The following is a 17123-nucleotide window of genomic DNA, read 5'->3' as shown; positions in this document are numbered from 1 at the left end:
TTCCCCTACCACAAGTTTGTACACATATTGTCACAATTGAAAAAAGAAAAACATCTTTCAGAGCAATTAAGTGTTTCATGTGATAAGAAGATGGAGACACGTGTTTTTTTTTTTTTTTTTTTTTTTTACATTTTATTTATTTTCCACAAAAGTTAACGATAATTTACAAAAACAAACATTATTTGCATTAAATACAAATGACTGAGAAAGATGAGAGCTCTTCAGACTTAATTTTAATAACTTCCTTTTACAATGCATTCTCCTTCCACCAAGTAAGAAAGCAACAGGACTTTTTAAGTGTACTAAATAATGCTCACGTGAAATACTGTCAAGGGTAAAACTCCACCAGCAACCCCTTCTACTTTGTACAAAGATTTTCTTCCACCATGTACTGTAGTTACTTATCAAAACTAATATTTAAGAGAATAAAAGTGGTGCGATGCATTACAAACAGCCATGACTCTTTATTCCTCAGACAGCCTCCTCTCATTCTCTCTCTGTCTCTTTCTCCAGTCTTTAGTTCTGTCTCAGGCACCGTACACGCTCTCATTACTGTAGGTCATGTAGAGAAACAGGTCGTCGTCGTGGTGCTCCTGAAACACAACAACTCACAGATTCATTTGCATGTTAAAACGCATGAAAAAAAAAAAATCAGTCATCAATTATCGATTTATCTTAGGGATGCGCGATATGAATCATACGTCTTTCCACAGATTTAGCTGAAACGAAGGCTGTTGCTTCGATTCAAGGCTAAAGTTCAACTCACAAATCTCTGCATCCTGTTTTCACTCTGATCTTATTCTGTTTTGACTACAAGCGATCTATGTTGCTTCTCTCATGATGTCGGCCTGCTGTACAGTACATAGAAAATACAATGGCCAACATACTAAGTGTGTCACAACCCATCGCACTTTTTCTTAGTTCATGTGAAACTCTAGACAGCGTTGAGATTTGTTTATTTAGAAGCAGACGACTGACCACAAGATTAACCAAATTCCCTTTTTGTAATTTCCCTCCCTTGTTGATTAATTGAGAAAAAATACTGCAATACTCGATAACCTAAATAATCAAAATATGTGTCTTCATGCCACACTAACCACCAACCATAATTTTTTGATTTTGACGCCACTTACAAAATGACTTCTACAAAGAAGTTCTTCTATTACTGGCACCATCTGTGAGAGACTGCTGTCTAAGCAGAATTGTGTAATTAAGATGGAAAGACTTTTTTTTTAGTTTGTTGTGCTGACAAGGATATATTGCATGTAAGGAGAAACTCATGTGTAGCTGCAAATAGGCAAAAAACCCAGACAGTGGACTCAGAATGTTGGTTACCATGTTTTTGCTCCTGCTAGTCATACGTGTGTGTGTGTGTGTGTGTGTGTGTGTGTGTGTGTGTGTGTGTGTGTGTGTGTGTGTGTGTGTGTGTGTGCGCGCAATGAGGTGATCCTTGTATGAAACTTATGTGGACAGATGTGGTTACCTCATATACAGCAGAGAGAGGGGAGCTGGAAGGGGGGAGGGAGTTGTTGACAAAGAAGAAGAGCGCTTCCTCTGGTCTCAAAGACACACGCTGACGGATCAAGAAGCACAGCTGACCAACTAAAAGAGGAAGGATATGAACAAGATGTTCAATGCGGCCGAGAAGGGCCACGGACAGTAACAGTTTCATTTCATATCAAGTGACCAGCAGATCACAAGTGTGACAATGATGAGTTCCAGTAATCTATATGAGGGCATCTGTCCACTTCTTGTTGTGACACATCGAAACATCCAAATATTTATAGCATGTGGGGAAAAAATTAGCCTGTAGAAAATCTGGACCAATCAGCGACATCTCGAGTTGTCCATGAAGATCACTGATGTGCATGAGCAGAAAAATAGGTAGTCACCCCGAGCTGAACTGGTTTCAGTCAAGTTGGAAATGGCTTGCGTAAACATTAAAGCAACTAATTATAACCTGAAAATGCGGTAATGATATTTAGGACATGGCCTGAATCATGACCTGTGCGGTTATTACAGTACGTAAATACTGAATGTGTTGCTACTGCATCAGTCCAGACGTTACTATCAGTGCCATGTGTTTGTGCATTTCACCTGTTAAATCTGAGGGCACTAGGTATTTCTTCTTGTCCAGTTCAGGAGCTCGTGACCTGGGGGCCCTCTCCACGATGATCTGAAGAGAAAAATACCCAGGAGCAAAACTCATTGTTAACAAAGAAGCAGACTAAGTTTGCGTGCAAAAATAACAGTACAAATAAATTTGCGCTGCTTAAAGGTAATTTCTGTTTTGGACATCACATGTGATGTCATATAAGAACACAAAACTCACAGATTAATTCAAAAATAAAAGCCAGCAGTAATACTGACCGGTATCTTGTCAGGATGCTTGGCCCGGACTCTCTCTCCCTCCGCTCTCCTCACCTCAAGTGGTACAGAGCGCTGGTACTGGCTGCCCATCTGAAAACAACACAAGGAAACATGAAGTCTCCACAATAGGTTCATTTACCACATAAACAAAGGAGAATGAGCACTGACTGGCTACTGAAACCAGAGCATTCAGTCAACAAGTGATATTGAGAGGCTTAAGAGAAAATCATTGTTTACTGTGACATGACACAGCCTAGTGTTTGTCATTTGAAATTGACATTGTGACATTATGCCACATGATGCACAGATGTAATTCTTTTTCAATAATACAGATAGCCTTGTATATATGGTTGTGTTTTTTTTATTTATTATTAAATTCCCTCCACTGATAGAATCAATTAATTAGACAAGTCTATTAGTCGATTAATTAGCCAAAAGTCTAACCTCTCAAATAAGACAAACAAGACATATGCAGACGCGTCCTACAGCTCTGCAAGGCTATAATAATAACAGTAACAATAATAATAATAATACTTATCGGAGAGTGTCCTGTGGTGTCTGGCAAAAGGATGTTTTTTTTTTTGGGTGCTTTGGCTGAAGGGAGGGGCGTCCCACAGATACTTGTTCAGTCTGGGACGTAGTGAATTTGGAGGCCAGGTCAACACCTTGAGCTGTTTTTCATATATATATATATATATATTTTTTTTTTTTAGTTGTTCGTTATCATTTTTAGTGTGTGTGTCTGTGTCAGGCTGCATCCTGCTGCCATCAAGGAGTGTCATTGCTATGGGGGTCGGGGTGTCTGGTCTGGAAAAGATGGGTTGTACATGTCTAAGTAACACCCACGTGAATGCGAGGTGCAAACATGTCCCAGCAGGACACTGAATTGTTACACGACGGTCAATGTTATTCACTTCCCCTGTCGGTGGTTTCAATGATGTGGCTGATCGGTGTAACGCTTGGTCAAGTAAACAACAGTTTCAGTTCTAAGTGCATGCATCTGTGGCTAGAAACGTCCTGCGTACAATATTATCACATGACCAGTCACCCTGGCTGCCTAATTTATCGTTGTTTGGTCAGTTTTACACATTGTAGTGGTCACAGTGACCCAGTGTGTGGCTTTACTGCGGTTGGGGTCACCGTCGAGAGAGGCCACGTCATGTCTCACAAACAGACCTGGGACCCGACAGCTTGTCTAAGACTAAGACCAGAAAATGACCAAACTAACTCCAGTAATGGTTCCTCTCTGAAATGGTCCACATTTAAAATATAACACTAGGTAAAACAGGTAAAATAGGTCAAATTAGTTATTAACGGTTGACGCTACTAACGCCTGTGCTAACAACTGCAGGCTAACGGGCACGTTAAGCAAGACGGCCCCGTTCACATACCTTTGGAAAAGACAAAAAACAAGTTTCAACAAAAACAGGTGAAATCCAGATATACTCCGGTGGTCCCCTGTGTCACCAAGTTTTTCAAAAGAAGGCCCGGAATGAGTTTCTAAGCTCAAAATACGGTCATAACGTAAAGGAATGCGGTCGCTCTTCAAAGATGTCGACTGGTCTACTTATTCAGCTGAACAAAAACAACAACAAACGCGACAACGCCCCCTTCACCTGGAAGCCAATCAGAAACGAGTAAATAGATTGACGTCGACGTACGTCCAATAGGAGAGGATCATGGGCGGGTTTCCTCTAAACTCATTGGGTGGACACGTGTCCATCAGAAGTTGTTGCCGCCTACATGTTTCTTGCGGTAGGACACATGTGACCAATAGCAGGTCTTAAAACCCGTGGCGTTCCCACCCATTGTCTCCGCGTCTCTGCCAAGCTACGTGCGTTGCGTGTACGCACGTACGTTCATTGTCTGAACTGTTCACTTTGCTCTGTAAACAACATGTCAGTGAATCCAGGCAGTTTTCAGTAAAGGCCCAGTATCTATTCAGTTTATAAATAACCAAAACACAATTTGATGGAAACGTGTTAATGTGTTTTATTCTATGAATCTCAGTTATTGAAATGTGTCCTTTAAAAGCTAAGATCTTCTGTACAAGTGTAATAATCATGAAGATTTACATAGACATAATACATTTCCCAAAAATAACATTTCCTGGAAAAAGGCAGTTTCCCTTTAAAAATATATTTCACCATTCATCCATTGATATACTATCATACACAGTGTTCTGTAATAGAGTCATATGTCCACACCGTCTTTCAGGCAGGCTTCAGCAGTTCATGCATTTCAGCAAGATATTGTTCCACTGAGAGATACAAGCAACACTCGTGGTACAATGAATTCTCACAGTGTTTCAGTATTCCAGCTATTCTCTTGAGAACATTTCAGTGATAGAAATGCATTTAAATTCGTATTGTTCTATTGAGTCCAGTTGAGTTGTACTCTTATTGGTACATCCAGGACATTCCTCCGTTTAGTCCATTTCTGAGCCTTCTCCGGACAGCGCGGCTGTGGCTGTCGTTAGTTTTACAGCATCTGATAGGTTGCGTTGTCTCACTCTAGAGCTGCTTATATTTTCCAAATGGGACTTGGGCACCCATCCACGATGCCCATCTGACAGTCTGGTGCCCTCTGCCCAATCTGGGAAGAAGAAAGAATGCAACGTAAAGAAAGTGCTTATTTTCAACTCTGAACAGAGTACTTCTACAATCATGCCCTATACAGCGGATTTTTTTTATATTTTTTTGCAAGGAATAGATGGCAAGATCTCTTACTGTCATCTTGTCCACTGCTTTCCTGGTGCACGAGTATAACTTCAGCTTTTTCTAAGGAGAGCTCATCTGGCTGTTGGGCAACAAAAGCTCGGATACACTGCATCTGTGGAAAATCTGCAAAAGAGATGACAGAAGTTAATCATATTGATCTTATGATATCCAAAAAGAACCATGAAAAATGCACTTTTCTTTGATCAGACGAGAGCTTTGGGTGCTTCTTGACCTTTTATAGACGAAACGTGGACAAAGGTTTGATGGCAGCTGTGGGTTGACTGTAAATTACATAACCAGTAAGTCTGTGACAATTTCCCTTCCTATTCACACCTCGAGTCTGGAGTTTATGGCCAGTAATGCGTCACTGTGCGAAACAGGTCACCACCCAAGTTAATATGGACTTTACTGCAGATTAATTGCAGGTGAGTCTCTGGTTGCTAACAGGCCTTAGTCATTTCAGTTTTAAGTTGACACCATTCACAGATGCCTTAATCAAACCTACAGTCCTCACCAGCCATTTAGAACTGAAGGAGCCACGTGGATGAATGGGGGAAAAAAATCTTCAAGAAAACTCAACAAGTCCAGTTAACTTTGTGTTGTTGTTGTTTTTGAGACCCCCAGTAAGTTTACCAATGAGTGGCATTTACATTTAGTCACTGATGGCTACTCCTTAACTCCTCCTGTTATGACAAATGAGTTGCCACAACAGTCATGACATGACGAATATGCAATAGGTTGCTAGAAGGAAAGCCTACCAGTACAAGATGACCAAATGGAGCTTAACTGCTTTAATAGGGCACTATGTACATAAACTTTACACTGGGCATTCAGACACTCATGCTTTGGTGTGTCAGTGAGCCGTGCCATCCGTCTAATACCTGTTCAGCTTCTCATTTGTGGTCTGACCAGTACATGAATTTGGCCTCAGATCATGCACTGTGATTTACACGATGCACTAAACAGTACATTCACACACCTCCTGACATTTTGTTTCAGTGTGTTAAATGAAAGCAAACATTTCACGCACATGTTCAGTTCACGTGCGTGAAATATGTGCTATGTTTTGTTTCTGCCAGTGGGAATGCAAAATGCTGAAGAATCTTTACAGCAAAAATCTTAATTTATGACCCACCGCCGAGTCCATCGGCTGCTATGTAGGCCATCCATGAAGGTGGGTGTTTCCGAACTCGTGGCCAACAAACAGAAACAGCTCAATTCAAAATGTAAACCAGGATAAATAACACCAATAATACCTTGGGCAGCAGAAAAATCTATTTCAGGATGTGGTCTGGAGAGGGCTGACATCCATCGTAGCTTATCACTCCTGGAGAAAACAAAAAAATGAAAGAGTGGTGTGTCTGGGGAAACTTTTATAATATTGCAACACTAATATAGGTCAAGTGCTAGTGTCTCTTACTGTGTGGCAGTCCTTAGCAAGAGGGATTTGCGGGCCATGTGCAGCCGGAACAGGTTCTTCTGCAGTGAATGAAGCTTCACACGGCAGTTCTCTACACGCAGGTTTTCCACCGGGGAGTGATTGATTACTGTGAATTTTCCCCCTCTGGAAGCAAGAGACAGTGATTGAAAAGGTGATGACAGACGCAGAGGTGAAAAAAACTGGATGGTTTAGTGGATTAGTTAAGTATAAGCAAACTCCGTGTTTGCTGACTCACTCTTTCTGCAGTGAAAGCAGCAAGTAGTCATTGAATAGGTGCAAGTAAACATTTCTCTCTGTGTCCTTTAGAGAGAAATCCATCAGTTCCGTGACCGGACCTTCTCGCACCAACCTCCGAGACTGACTGATCAGAGGAAGAGTCTGTAAAAGAAATACAGAACATAAAAGCGCCAGCATGTTAATATTTATGACAGTGAAAGGTCCTTTTGGTATGTCCAATAAAATGCGCTATATAACTATAAACGTTCTGTATAGATATTCTAAATTAAACGTTTGAACACAAATAACCCGTTTCATGAATCTGTATTATTTAAGAAAAACAAATCCACACAGGAAATTATTATTTGACTCATAGTCATTACTTGCCTTGCACTCAAAGTCCACCTTAGCACTGAGAGAAACCAGGGACTCGATGTTTTTCATTTGAGAGATGCTGTCATTGCTCTCTTGGATTAGCTAGAGGAGAAACAATTGACATAAAAGACAGATTTGTCACAAATGAGTCAAAGATGTTTGAGCATTTTTCCAGCAACATTAAAAGTTGCTGTCGCACACCAATTTACAAAAAAAGAAAAAAAAAGAAAAAGGGAGTTCCTGTACCTTTTCTAGAAGTTTTAATGCTTTGATGGCCTGCACCGCCTCCGGAGTTCCTGGAGCAGTTCTCTTCACAATATTCTGGACAGAAGCCACATGTGCACGTTAGGGTCAGATAAAACGCTGCCGCATTGAACGCTGATACGAGCATAAGATAAGAGCCTTTCTACACACCTGGACCAGCAGCTTAATTCTTGTGATCCTTTGAAAAGGAAGAACGAGGAAAGAACGGAGTGGGAGTCTCTGACAAACGTGACTCTTCTCTAAAGCATCCACCGTCCGCTTGAACCCTGGATTCTCATTCCTGCAAGGAAGCGAAAGATGATGATAAAAACAATGTAGTCAAGAGCCAAAAATAGCTTTTGCTTCCTTAAATTTGTTTTAGTTTTCAGAGAAAGTATGGCAACTTACATGAGTCTTTGGTAGGTGGCATCCTGATAGGACTGGTTGGTGAGGTAGGGGACATAAACCAGTCTGAAGCGCTGACAGTGCCGGGCGATGATGTCACATACTGTAAAGTGCATGATGTCTGATTCCACGCGCTCCTCCAGCTTTGTTAACAAACTAAAACCAAAATCAACATTTTTAAATTTTTGCCTTCCAGAGATTTGGTGTGTGCAAATGTAAAGTTAGAGGAGGTGTATGAAGAGCTACTTTTAAATGTCTGACCTGTGACTGACTGCACGGACATCCGCCAGCCGAGAGAACAACCAGTTCTTATCCTGAGTGGTCAGCAGCGACCCCAGCTGTTTGTTCATCACAAAGTGTTCAACCACAATGTCCAAACTCCGGCAGTAGGAGGCTTCTGAAGTCACCACTTCAAATCTCACCTTAAAAGCAAAAGGAAAACAGGAGTAAATGACAGTTGCTAGATGTTAGCTACGAACAATGCGGGTGTCAGTCTTCAAAGGGTCGGTAAAATTCCAAGGAGTATTTCACAAGTGGAAAGACTCCACCTGAGAAGCATGTTCCTTTAAACGTTTACAGGAAAAAGCGAACACTAAGAGAGAAACACGTGTTTGCGCAACTGAGTTTGGTAAAAGACACTCATCTGCCAATAAAAAATAATGGGAGGGTTATTCTGGAATGAGGAAAGACTACTGACTGTTTTTTTTTTTCCATGTTTTTAGCACTTTGAGGCATGAGGTAATAACAGTGAAGCTGACTCATGTCACGCTATTTCCCATAAGTCAACAACAAATCGAACTGGAGAAAACCTGCTCAAGTGAAACAATACATACATGCGACTAATTGGGGCCACCGTAAAGGCGAAAGATTACTGGAAGGATTTAATTGCCCTGAGGAGTCTCCTGTATTAACCTGAGGCACAAAATGTTTCGCAAGTACCTTTCCAGAGAAAGTGGGCACAGACTTTGATACTGAATCTTAATATTGACTGTACACCGATCAGCCACAACATTAAAACCACCAACAAGTAAATAACACTGATGCACTGACGTCTTTTCCTAGGAAACTTTTCAACCTGGCATTCATTTGGACACGTACCACACATCTGGATCTAACCCATAGCAATAACACTCCTTGATGTCAGCAGCCATCCCCAACATGATGCAGCCTGACACACAAAATGGTTTAGGGACAACTCAAAAAACATGAAGAACAGCACCAGACGGACGGAAATTTAATACATCCCACACCGATACTATATTATCTTTGTTATACAAAATTATTAACATTATATACTGTGTACTGTATGTGCTGCTGTGCTTTGAGCCATTGCACTGAAATTTTATTTGGATGGAAATCTAAATGACAAATAAAGTCTGTCTAAGTCTAAGTGATCAATTGTCTGTGGGATGCACTAACAACATTCGTTCCCAGACACCACAGGACCCCCTCAGAAGGCCCATGTCCATTCTCTGATGAGTCGCAACTGTTTTGGAGGCACAAGGGAAACTTCCACAATAATAGGAAGGTGTTCATAATCTTATGTCTGATCATGGAATAATTTGCTGTCAACAAGGAGCGTATGGAAAATTCTCACAAGTGCAAATTTAATAAAGGGTGTGAGGAGGAGCCAGAGATGAAATCAGAGATAGCACAGAATTCCTTGGAAAATAACCCTGACTTTCGTTTCAGCAGAAATGCGGAACGCTGAAAGAGCGTGAGAAGCAAACGGCGGCAGGCTCCACTCAAATCAGTAGGCTGAGAAGGCCGAAGGAAATTCAGCATTGCTTGCAGAAATTCAATGAATCAAAAGAAAGGACTTTTGTCAGATGTGCGGTCGGACAGCGTTACCTCCTGCAGCCGCCTCTGGTCCTCTGAGATCTCCTCCAGCTCTGTGCTGTTCCTGACCCCCGGGAGATCTCGCCACAGTGTGGACGACTGTGAGAGTGAAATGGATAGGCGCGGAGAGGATGGCCTGCCTTCATTCCTGGGGGGCTCAGGAAGTGGCAAGCTTTTAACACTGGTGACGGAGCCTGTGTGGGACAAGGAGTGGGGGTGCGGGATTGCAGGTAATGGAGGAAGGGGTCTCCGGGCAGGAGGAGGCGACGGAGCAGGAGAGGCTGTGTTGTCTTCGCACAGAGAGATGACATCAGAACGAGCCTGGCGCAGGATCTCGATGTTCTGCGCTGCCTCGCTGTACTGCTGGTAGAGCTGCGCAGCATCTGAGAGAAAGAGAATAATAAAGAAGGACAGCAGAAGGAAAGCAGAGGAGGTCGAACCATGTAGGACGCAAAGGAAAGAAGACAGACAGGAGTAACGTTAGCTATTGGCATCTGACATTCTTTTTACACAGACTTAGGAATTCAAAGTCATGGCAGCAGCTGTTTCCCCCTCAAGTTAAGAGATACGAGTACTTGCAGAAACCTGTCCATGGCTTGCACAAACAACACACATATACAGCACTTGTGCAGACACACTCCTGCCCCATTTCGCGTAATATCCATGTGAATCATAATTCACAAGAACTGCTGCCATTTTAGATTAAAAGATTAGATTTAAAACATAGCTTTTAAATGGTGCGAGCGAACAGGCAACATACACATGCCCCCAGTAATTCATGAACACCATTTATATTAATGAAATGAGTTACACAGTTTGAATTCACACAAAGATGAATCACACACATTGAAGGGAAATGCTCAACCTCATCGTGTTTTTTTTTTCCAACCACAGTGCAGATAGGATCTGAAAAATTGTCAGTACGCCAAACTGAAAATTTTTACCTCATCTTGGGCTTTCCAGTGAAATCAAACGCAACAAGCAAATGAAAATGGCGAGTGATTCGCTTACTGGGAGTTCAAATAAAATTTTGGGACATAATGGGAATTAGGCAAGAATTAAGATGGAACAGAGATACTCACTGAAAAACTTTGAATTTCTTTTCCGTCTTTCGAGTGTGCACAAAACATTCCTACCATGACAGAAAAAAAAAGCATTATTGCACTGACATAGGACTGTTTTGATCAGTTTTACCAGTGAAAGCAAATGCATTTCCATATAACAGCCCTGTACTAAAACTTCATGAACATTTTTTGTATTCAAAATTGGTTTTAAATGACCGAGAGAGTTGATTATTCAAATGTGTTTAATTTAATTCAATATTGTCTAATAGCACCACAAACGTCGGCCACTAAAATGATGATACAGTTGAATGTTCATAACATTGCTTCAATACAACATCAACATTACACCAGTCATGAAGGGTATTTGGTGCAGGGCCATTGTATTGGAATGCATTTGTTTCCACAGGTGTACCTAATGAACCGGCAAGTGACAGTAAAACTGTGGTATCATCCTCTACAGAGCTACACTCAGACAGTTTTGATACCATATCAAATAGTAAAAAATGTGAAATCTGTCTTGTTTCCCTGTATCACAGCCACATTTATCAAGGTAACTCTATGGTAAATTGATTTCACTCACCTGAGATCTACTTCTCCCCAGCTTCTGCTCCGACCGTCCTCATCATCTGGAATATAAAAGTATCCATTTGTGGAAGTGTTATACAGCAGCATATCACCTATGTTTGGATGAATTAAATACAGCAACGACTTGGATGAACTAAACTGAAGTGAAAAAAAAGTGAAAAAAAAAATCCAAAAGACAAAAAACGATGAGTTGAATAAATAAATAAATAAATAAATAAAATTAAAGTATAAGTTGGTTACATTAGCAACCGCGCTATGATAAATACTACAGCAACCACTGGAGAAGAGACGAGTGTGTAAGCAGAGTCACGCTTCTTTTGCCATTTTGTGGAATAAATCTGAGCCTTATAGTGCATGCTTCTGGCTTTCACATTCACTCTCCACCTACAATTATCTCCACCCACCACCTGTAACACAACCCCGTGACGCAGTTTCCAGTTTGAGAAATCCAGATCGGTGCAATGATTAAGCCCATTAGCTGATGTCTGACTTAGATTTGGGGCACTGTGACTTCAGCAAAGTGACAATCAAGCACAAAACACCCACAGGAAATGACAAGGAGAGTGTGACGAAAGTGAAAAAGTTAAAAAATAAATCAGAAGCATTATTGGTGGGGAAACACAAATGCTGATTATTTAAACAGTTTCCTGGTGGTGGTGGGGGGGGGGTCGAGTCTGAAATATGTCACCCTGATAAGAAGTTGTAAAATAATCTGCAGAGCTGCCAATAAAAACTCAGTCTTCTTCCTTTACCTGATAAGGAGAATATTCTTGTTCTGCGATCCCTTCCAACACCTTCTTCTTCTTCCATCTCTATAAGCTCTCCATTTCTTCTTTCAGTTGTTTTACGGATTCCCCTTCTTCTCATTCGAACTTCAGGACCCAAATCCCGAAAACTGCAGGAGCTCTTCAGATTGTCTACTCCCCTCTTTGCCTCACCTGCGCTTCCTACCACCATCTCCTCTGCCCCCACTGCAACAGCACTGTCTTCACACTCTTCTACTTGCCTGTCCTTTACAGTTTCCTCCGTTGCGTCTTCCACCTCCTGCCCCTTACCATCTCCCGAGTGGCTGGGGAGGTCAGACTCGCATTCGTAATTAAGAATGGGGCAGCTGCTAGGCTTATACAGTGTGTTTCTCACACTTAGATACATCTCAGTTTCATCCTGTCTGCTTGCTTCTTTTTCTGCCGCCGTTAACTCCAGCTCAGCACCTCCATCTTCGCTCATTTTCACCCCTGCGTCTGACATTTTCAGCTGACTATAAGCGTCAGTCGTTTCCTCCATTCTGTCATCTTCCTTCCCCTCTGTGTCTAAATGTGTGTCAGCATGAGTGTATGTGGATGTTACAACATGCACAGCGGTGGACTGGTCAGTATGCATGTCAGCTTGGCTCTGCCCCATACCTCTCAATCCCTCCAACTCCTCTTCCTCCTCCATCTCGAGCTCTGAGTTCTGTTCGTATGTTGTCAGCTTAACGACTGGTATTTCCGCGGGCCCCTCTGCAACCTCCTCTGGTTGCCTGTTGATCTCAGGCAGATTGACTTCTTCGTCCGTGTTTGGTTCGTCCACCGCCTCCTCCGAGTTCCCTAAGATCTCCCGCACCACGCTTTTGGCCCATTTGAGGTGAGGAGCTTGGGAGCGGCGCTTGGGCTCATCGGACATGCTCCAGGCCCCACTCATTCTGATCCGGATGGCTTCCACTTCCTCTGGACTCATTGCTGCAGTGTTGATCTGATCCAAGATGGGTTGAATTTGTTCATAAGTCATCTGAGGACAAAATTCTCCATAGGGGTTACTGGGGACTGGAGAAGTTTGCTCGATTTCTCTTTGTCCTTGTTTATTTTTCTCTCTCCATTCTTTCAGGAGTCTTTCAGTCTGCGAGTCTCTATTAATTGTTCCTGTTACAGAGGACGGGTTCGCCACTTCGCTCTCCTGTCCCTGTCCAAGCCTGGCGTCCTGGAGCTCTGAAGATGGATTGTGTCTCATATCAGCTGTTTCTCCTACGGCAGTATGCTCACGCTCTGTGTCCTGATTGTTAATGACTGAGTATTCATCCTTTTTACTCAATGTGAGATGCAGGTCATCCTGAGGTTGCTGTGTGCTGTCATCACTACAGGGAAGATGAATGTCTATATTTGAACCGTCTCCCACGCCTCCCATCTGATGAGCTTGTGACAATGACACCTCATCGCTTTTTGAGGTTTGCCCAATCAGACAGAAAACTAACTTTGACTTCTGTTCCTTCCCGCCTTCCTCCACATCCACCGTCTCCTCCTTCCCCGTGGTCCACTCTTCTTCCTGTTCAACATCCCCCTCACAGCCCCTGAAGCCAACAGGTGAGGGGTCCTTTTTTGCATCTCCGGCTTCCCAGAATTCCTGACAGTCCTCAAACTCCTCTTCGCCGTTCTCTCTCTCATCTTCCTCGTCGCCACCACTGGACACGGTCACAAAGCCGTCTTCTCCCGATAACATTCTTTCTTTGTGCTGCTTCCACCCTGCCTCACTTCCTCCTTCGCTCTCAGAGCGGGGCCAGTAATCACTCCCACCCTCTTCCTCTCTGTCACTCTCCGCTGTCATATACTCTCCCTCTGCATCCCTCCATCGACCTCTCTCTATCCCTCCATCACTGTCAGAAAGCTGCCCCCTCCCTCCCTTACCCGACTCTCTCCAGGTTTCACCCTCCTCCTCTTCATCCACACTTACTCCCTCTGTGTCCCTGTACTTGTTTCTGCCTCCTTGCCTTTCTCTGGAACTGCTTTGGTCAGAGTGTCTCTCCTCCGGTTCCTCTTTTCCTCGCATGTATGTTCCCCTCTCTGACATTGGCTCCAAACTCTCCTCTTCTCCTCTCCTGCTTTCTTTCTGCCTCGTGTGTCTTTCTCTGTCTACAAAACCCTGAATACTATTTTTGCCCCTCTGTGGCTCTAACCACATCCTCCTCTGCTCTGGCACACTGCCAGTCATTTCATTCTCTTGTCTCTCATTTTGCCTTCCTCCACCAGTGCTCTCTGTATCTCTCTGTGCTTTGTGTCTTTCTTCAGCCGTGTCCCTTTTCCTTGATTCCCTCTCCTCATAGTGGTCTGGGTCTCTTCTGTTTCGTGTCTCACTGTCCACGTCGCTGCTCCACTCTCCACTGCTATGGGATCGAGGGGGCACCCTGCGAGGAGACGCGTTCTGGGATCGGCTGCTTCTGCCTGTTGTGTTATCCACTCTAGGATCTCTTTCCCTGTCTCTTTTCTGCCTGTAGTCTCTGTATCGATCGTCCTCTCTACTGTCATTTGTCCACGCTCTGTCATCCTTATAGTCTCTTTCTTTCCATCTGCCCCCTTCATCTCTGTACCTTTCATTTTCCCTGTCCCTGTCACCCCGCCTCCTGTATCTATCCCCGTCTCTGTCTCTGTATCTGTGCCTGTCCTCGTCTCTGTATCCTTGCCTACCTGGGTCTCTCTCTCTTCCTGTGGCGTCTTTGTTGTCCCCCTCACTTCTGCTGTGTTGATATGTGACTTCGTCCCTTTCTCTCTTCCTCACTCTTTCCCTCCTCAGGTCTCTCTCATCGCTATCTCCTTCGCTCCTCGTGTCCCTTGTTCTCTCTCTCCTTTGTGCCTTTTCCCTCTCCTTTCTATCTGTGTAGACCTCATTGTCCCTTCGTCTTTGCGGGGAAGGTATCCGGGCCTCCCTCTCGCTCATGTTAAGCCTCGGCCTATCTCTTCTTCTGTCTACGTCTCTTTCTCTTATGTCCCACAGATCAGCCCCTTCTCGTCTCCTGTCTGGAAACCCAACGTCAGACTCCTGATATCTAACCCTCTGTCGTGATTTCTCATCTTCTACAGGCATGTCTCCCTGGTTCCTTACTCCTTCCTTAGCCCTGCTTCGTTCTCTATCCCTCTCTCTGTACCTCTCTCTCTTCCACTCCCTCTCTCTTTCCCTCTCCCTCTCCCACTCATCTGCCTCCGTCCTTTGGGTCCTGTCCCTCTGCCCCCGTGCCTCCCTTTTTTCAGCTAACTCTATAGTGGGCATCATTCTACTGCCGTGATCTGCGCCACCTTTTCTCATTCTGGGAAATGTATCACCTTTCTTCGGGCCCCTTTTCACCTCTTGCTCACTCTCCTTCTCTACATTTGACAGCAGCCTCCCATTTCTGCCCCTGTCATCTTCTTGCCTCCTTTCCCTCTCCCTCCACTCTCTTTCTCCCTCCCTCTGCCTTGGTGTAAGAGTCCTGTCTCTTTCGTAGTATCTCTCCAGCTTGTTCATGTCTTTATATCTCGCTTTGTCTCTCCTTTCTCCACCCATGTCCCTCCACTGGCTTTCCTCTCGGGTGCTGTCTCTGTCTCGCTCGGAGTGGGCAATTGACGTTGGCCTGGGACTTGGATCGCGGGAGATTTTACCACCAGGCTGAAGTTTGCGGTCAGACATGTTTATGTTAGATAAGGTGTCAAAGAAGGCGTAGCTGGGCCTTTTGGTCCCCATAGTATCATATTTTGGAGAACCTGAAAGAGAATAACGGTTGTCAAGATATAAATTACGCATTTTCCGGAACAAATCACTGACACACAAAGCAAATCAGATCATATCAGTCAGGAAATATCAATAATTCAGAAAGCTACCAAAAACTCCTCTGATTTTACTGCCAATTTTCTGCAACAGCCTCACTGTTTTCAGTTGGTACGGTCGGTTTGCGTCAAATCACTGCACTTTTACGTCTAGGCTAAAGGCCGTGGAACAGCAAATATTGTGGTAGAAGAGAAAGAAGCGGGCCTGAACAAAGGTGACACTCGCTCAGTTTAGTCAAAGAATGCAGCACAGACCTGCAAAGTACAGCATAGCGAAAAGAGGTCTTTCAGATAGCATGGGCCTGTGACACATAGGCACGGCATGTAGCATGTGTACAATAACAGCAGCAGGTCTAAATCTGTGTTCAGGCCAGAAGGAATTTATCAAAGCGGTCACCTTAAATCTATGTAAAAACTGTAGCGACTCACCTGAACGTAGTATCCCGGGGAGATCTTGCCTCCCCCCTCCTCTGTCCAGATAAGCTCAAAAACATGAGATTGCACAACACATAAATTTTCATTCCTTGAATTCACATTGTCGGCATATTGTTACAAACGTCCTCCTTTTTTCAAATATATCTCAGCTGCCTGTTTCTTTTTTTTTCTCCAGGCTTAAACTCTTTTGAAAAGTTAATGTTTACGCCTGAGCTCTCCTCACTTTTCCTTCTTGCTGCCTCTCTCTCTCTCCACCTCCCCTCCTTTCTCAAATTCCCAAACAAGTCTCAACAGATTGACACTTATCTTTCCCCTCCTCTTTCTTCCAGTCTTGTCCTCACAGTCGCTGTTCAAGCACAAGAAGCTCTCTCGTAAATCAAACAGTGTCCAGCACTATGGTCCTTTCCTCTTGTCTAGTGGTGACGTGATCGCCTATGTGGACCCCCCTTGGCAAAAGAACAACAAAAAAAAAAGTAAAGGTGCTCAAGTCATTGCTCTCCTCTTCTCTCACAAAATGCAGGAAGTACACCTCCTCTGGTGTGCCTCTCCAAGAACTGTGATTGGCTTATACTGAACAGACGGGTGTGTCTGCTCAACACACATAGCCAGGTAGCCAGGTAAAAGGGTGATAACACAAGGAGAGTGGGGGAAGGGAGAAGAACGGTGAAGATTGAGAGCACACGCGCAACTGAGGAAGGCTCACAGGACTATAAAGCTTCTCTACATTTCCTTGGCAGCTGTTTGAGACGAAAGAGAAACAGCTTCTTAGATAAAAAAAAAAAGAAAGAAAAGAAAAGAAAACAAGATTATGCAATCACAGAAGTGGAAACCAAGGGAGTGGTATTACAAGGGTGATCTGTGAATGATTTGTTTAACAATGACT

The 17123-nt window shown here is 43.5% G+C and overlaps 2 protein-coding genes across 3 annotated transcripts; both read right to left on the bottom strand.

The window, feature by feature from the left end:
- Positions 1-103: 103 nt before the first annotated feature.
- Positions 104-3962, bottom strand: zgc:92606 (uncharacterized protein LOC100000242 homolog). Its single transcript, XM_047598688.1, has 5 exons — positions 3762-3962; positions 2371-2460; positions 2098-2176; positions 1484-1602; positions 104-593 (listed from the first exon to the last, which is right to left on the bottom strand). The coding sequence occupies exons 2-5, from the start codon at positions 2458-2460 to the stop codon at positions 528-530; spliced, it is 354 nt and encodes a 117-aa protein (XP_047454644.1). The 5' UTR covers positions 3762-3962; the 3' UTR covers positions 104-527.
- Positions 3963-4337: 375 nt separating this feature from the next.
- Positions 4338-16766, bottom strand: arhgef5 (Rho guanine nucleotide exchange factor (GEF) 5). 2 transcript variants are annotated; one of them, XM_047598205.1, is made up of 15 exons: positions 16235-16766; positions 12011-15742; positions 11254-11299; positions 10692-10741; positions 9622-9992; positions 8032-8192; positions 7774-7926; positions 7537-7666; positions 7369-7443; positions 7135-7224; positions 6767-6909; positions 6511-6654; positions 6347-6417; positions 5100-5213; positions 4338-4965 (listed from the first exon to the last, which is right to left on the bottom strand). In XM_047598205.1, the coding sequence occupies exons 2-15, from the start codon at positions 15720-15722 to the stop codon at positions 4799-4801; spliced, it is 5427 nt and encodes a 1808-aa protein (XP_047454161.1). In that variant the 5' UTR covers positions 15723-15742; positions 16235-16766; the 3' UTR covers positions 4338-4798. The 2 variants fall into 2 exon arrangements, with proteins under 2 accessions (XP_047454161.1, XP_047454162.1); XM_047598206.1 differs by having other exon boundaries at positions 12662-15742; positions 16235-16765.
- Between the last annotated feature and the right edge of the window lie 357 nt (positions 16767-17123).

This window comes from Mugil cephalus, chromosome 11 (genome assembly GCF_022458985.1).
Source record: "Mugil cephalus isolate CIBA_MC_2020 chromosome 11, CIBA_Mcephalus_1.1, whole genome shotgun sequence".
In the NCBI taxonomy this organism is placed as follows: Eukaryota; Metazoa; Chordata; class Actinopteri; order Mugiliformes; family Mugilidae; genus Mugil; species Mugil cephalus.
This window is presented reverse-complemented; position numbering and strand designations above follow the sequence as displayed.

What these genes read in the sequence shown, in the direction of transcription:
- arhgef5 (XM_047598205.1), bottom strand. Translation starts at nt 15,722, where the DNA reads ATGGGGACCAAAAGGCCCAGCTACGCCTTCTTTGACACCTTATCTAAC. An exon ending in AAGAAATTCAAAGTTTTTCA is followed by an intron (nt 9,993 to 10,691) that starts GTGAGTATCTCT and finishes TCTTTCTCTCAG; the next exon opens with ATGCTGCGCAGCTCTACCAG. An exon ending in AGGTGGACTTTGAGTGCAAG is followed by an intron (nt 6,910 to 7,134) that starts GCAAGTAATGAC and finishes TTTCTTTTACAG; the next exon opens with ACTCTTCCTCTGATCAGTCA.
- zgc:92606 (XM_047598688.1), bottom strand. Translation starts at nt 2,460, where the DNA reads ATGGGCAGCCAGTACCAGCGCTCTGTACCACTTGAGGTGAGGAGAGCG. An exon ending in AGTGCCCTCAGATTTAACAG is followed by an intron (nt 1,603 to 2,097) that starts GTGAAATGCACA and finishes TTCCTCTTTTAG; the next exon opens with TTGGTCAGCTGTGCTTCTTG. An exon ending in CTCTCTCTGCTGTATATGAG is followed by an intron (nt 594 to 1,483) that starts GTAACCACATCT and finishes GTTGTGTTTCAG; the next exon opens with GAGCACCACGACGACGACCT.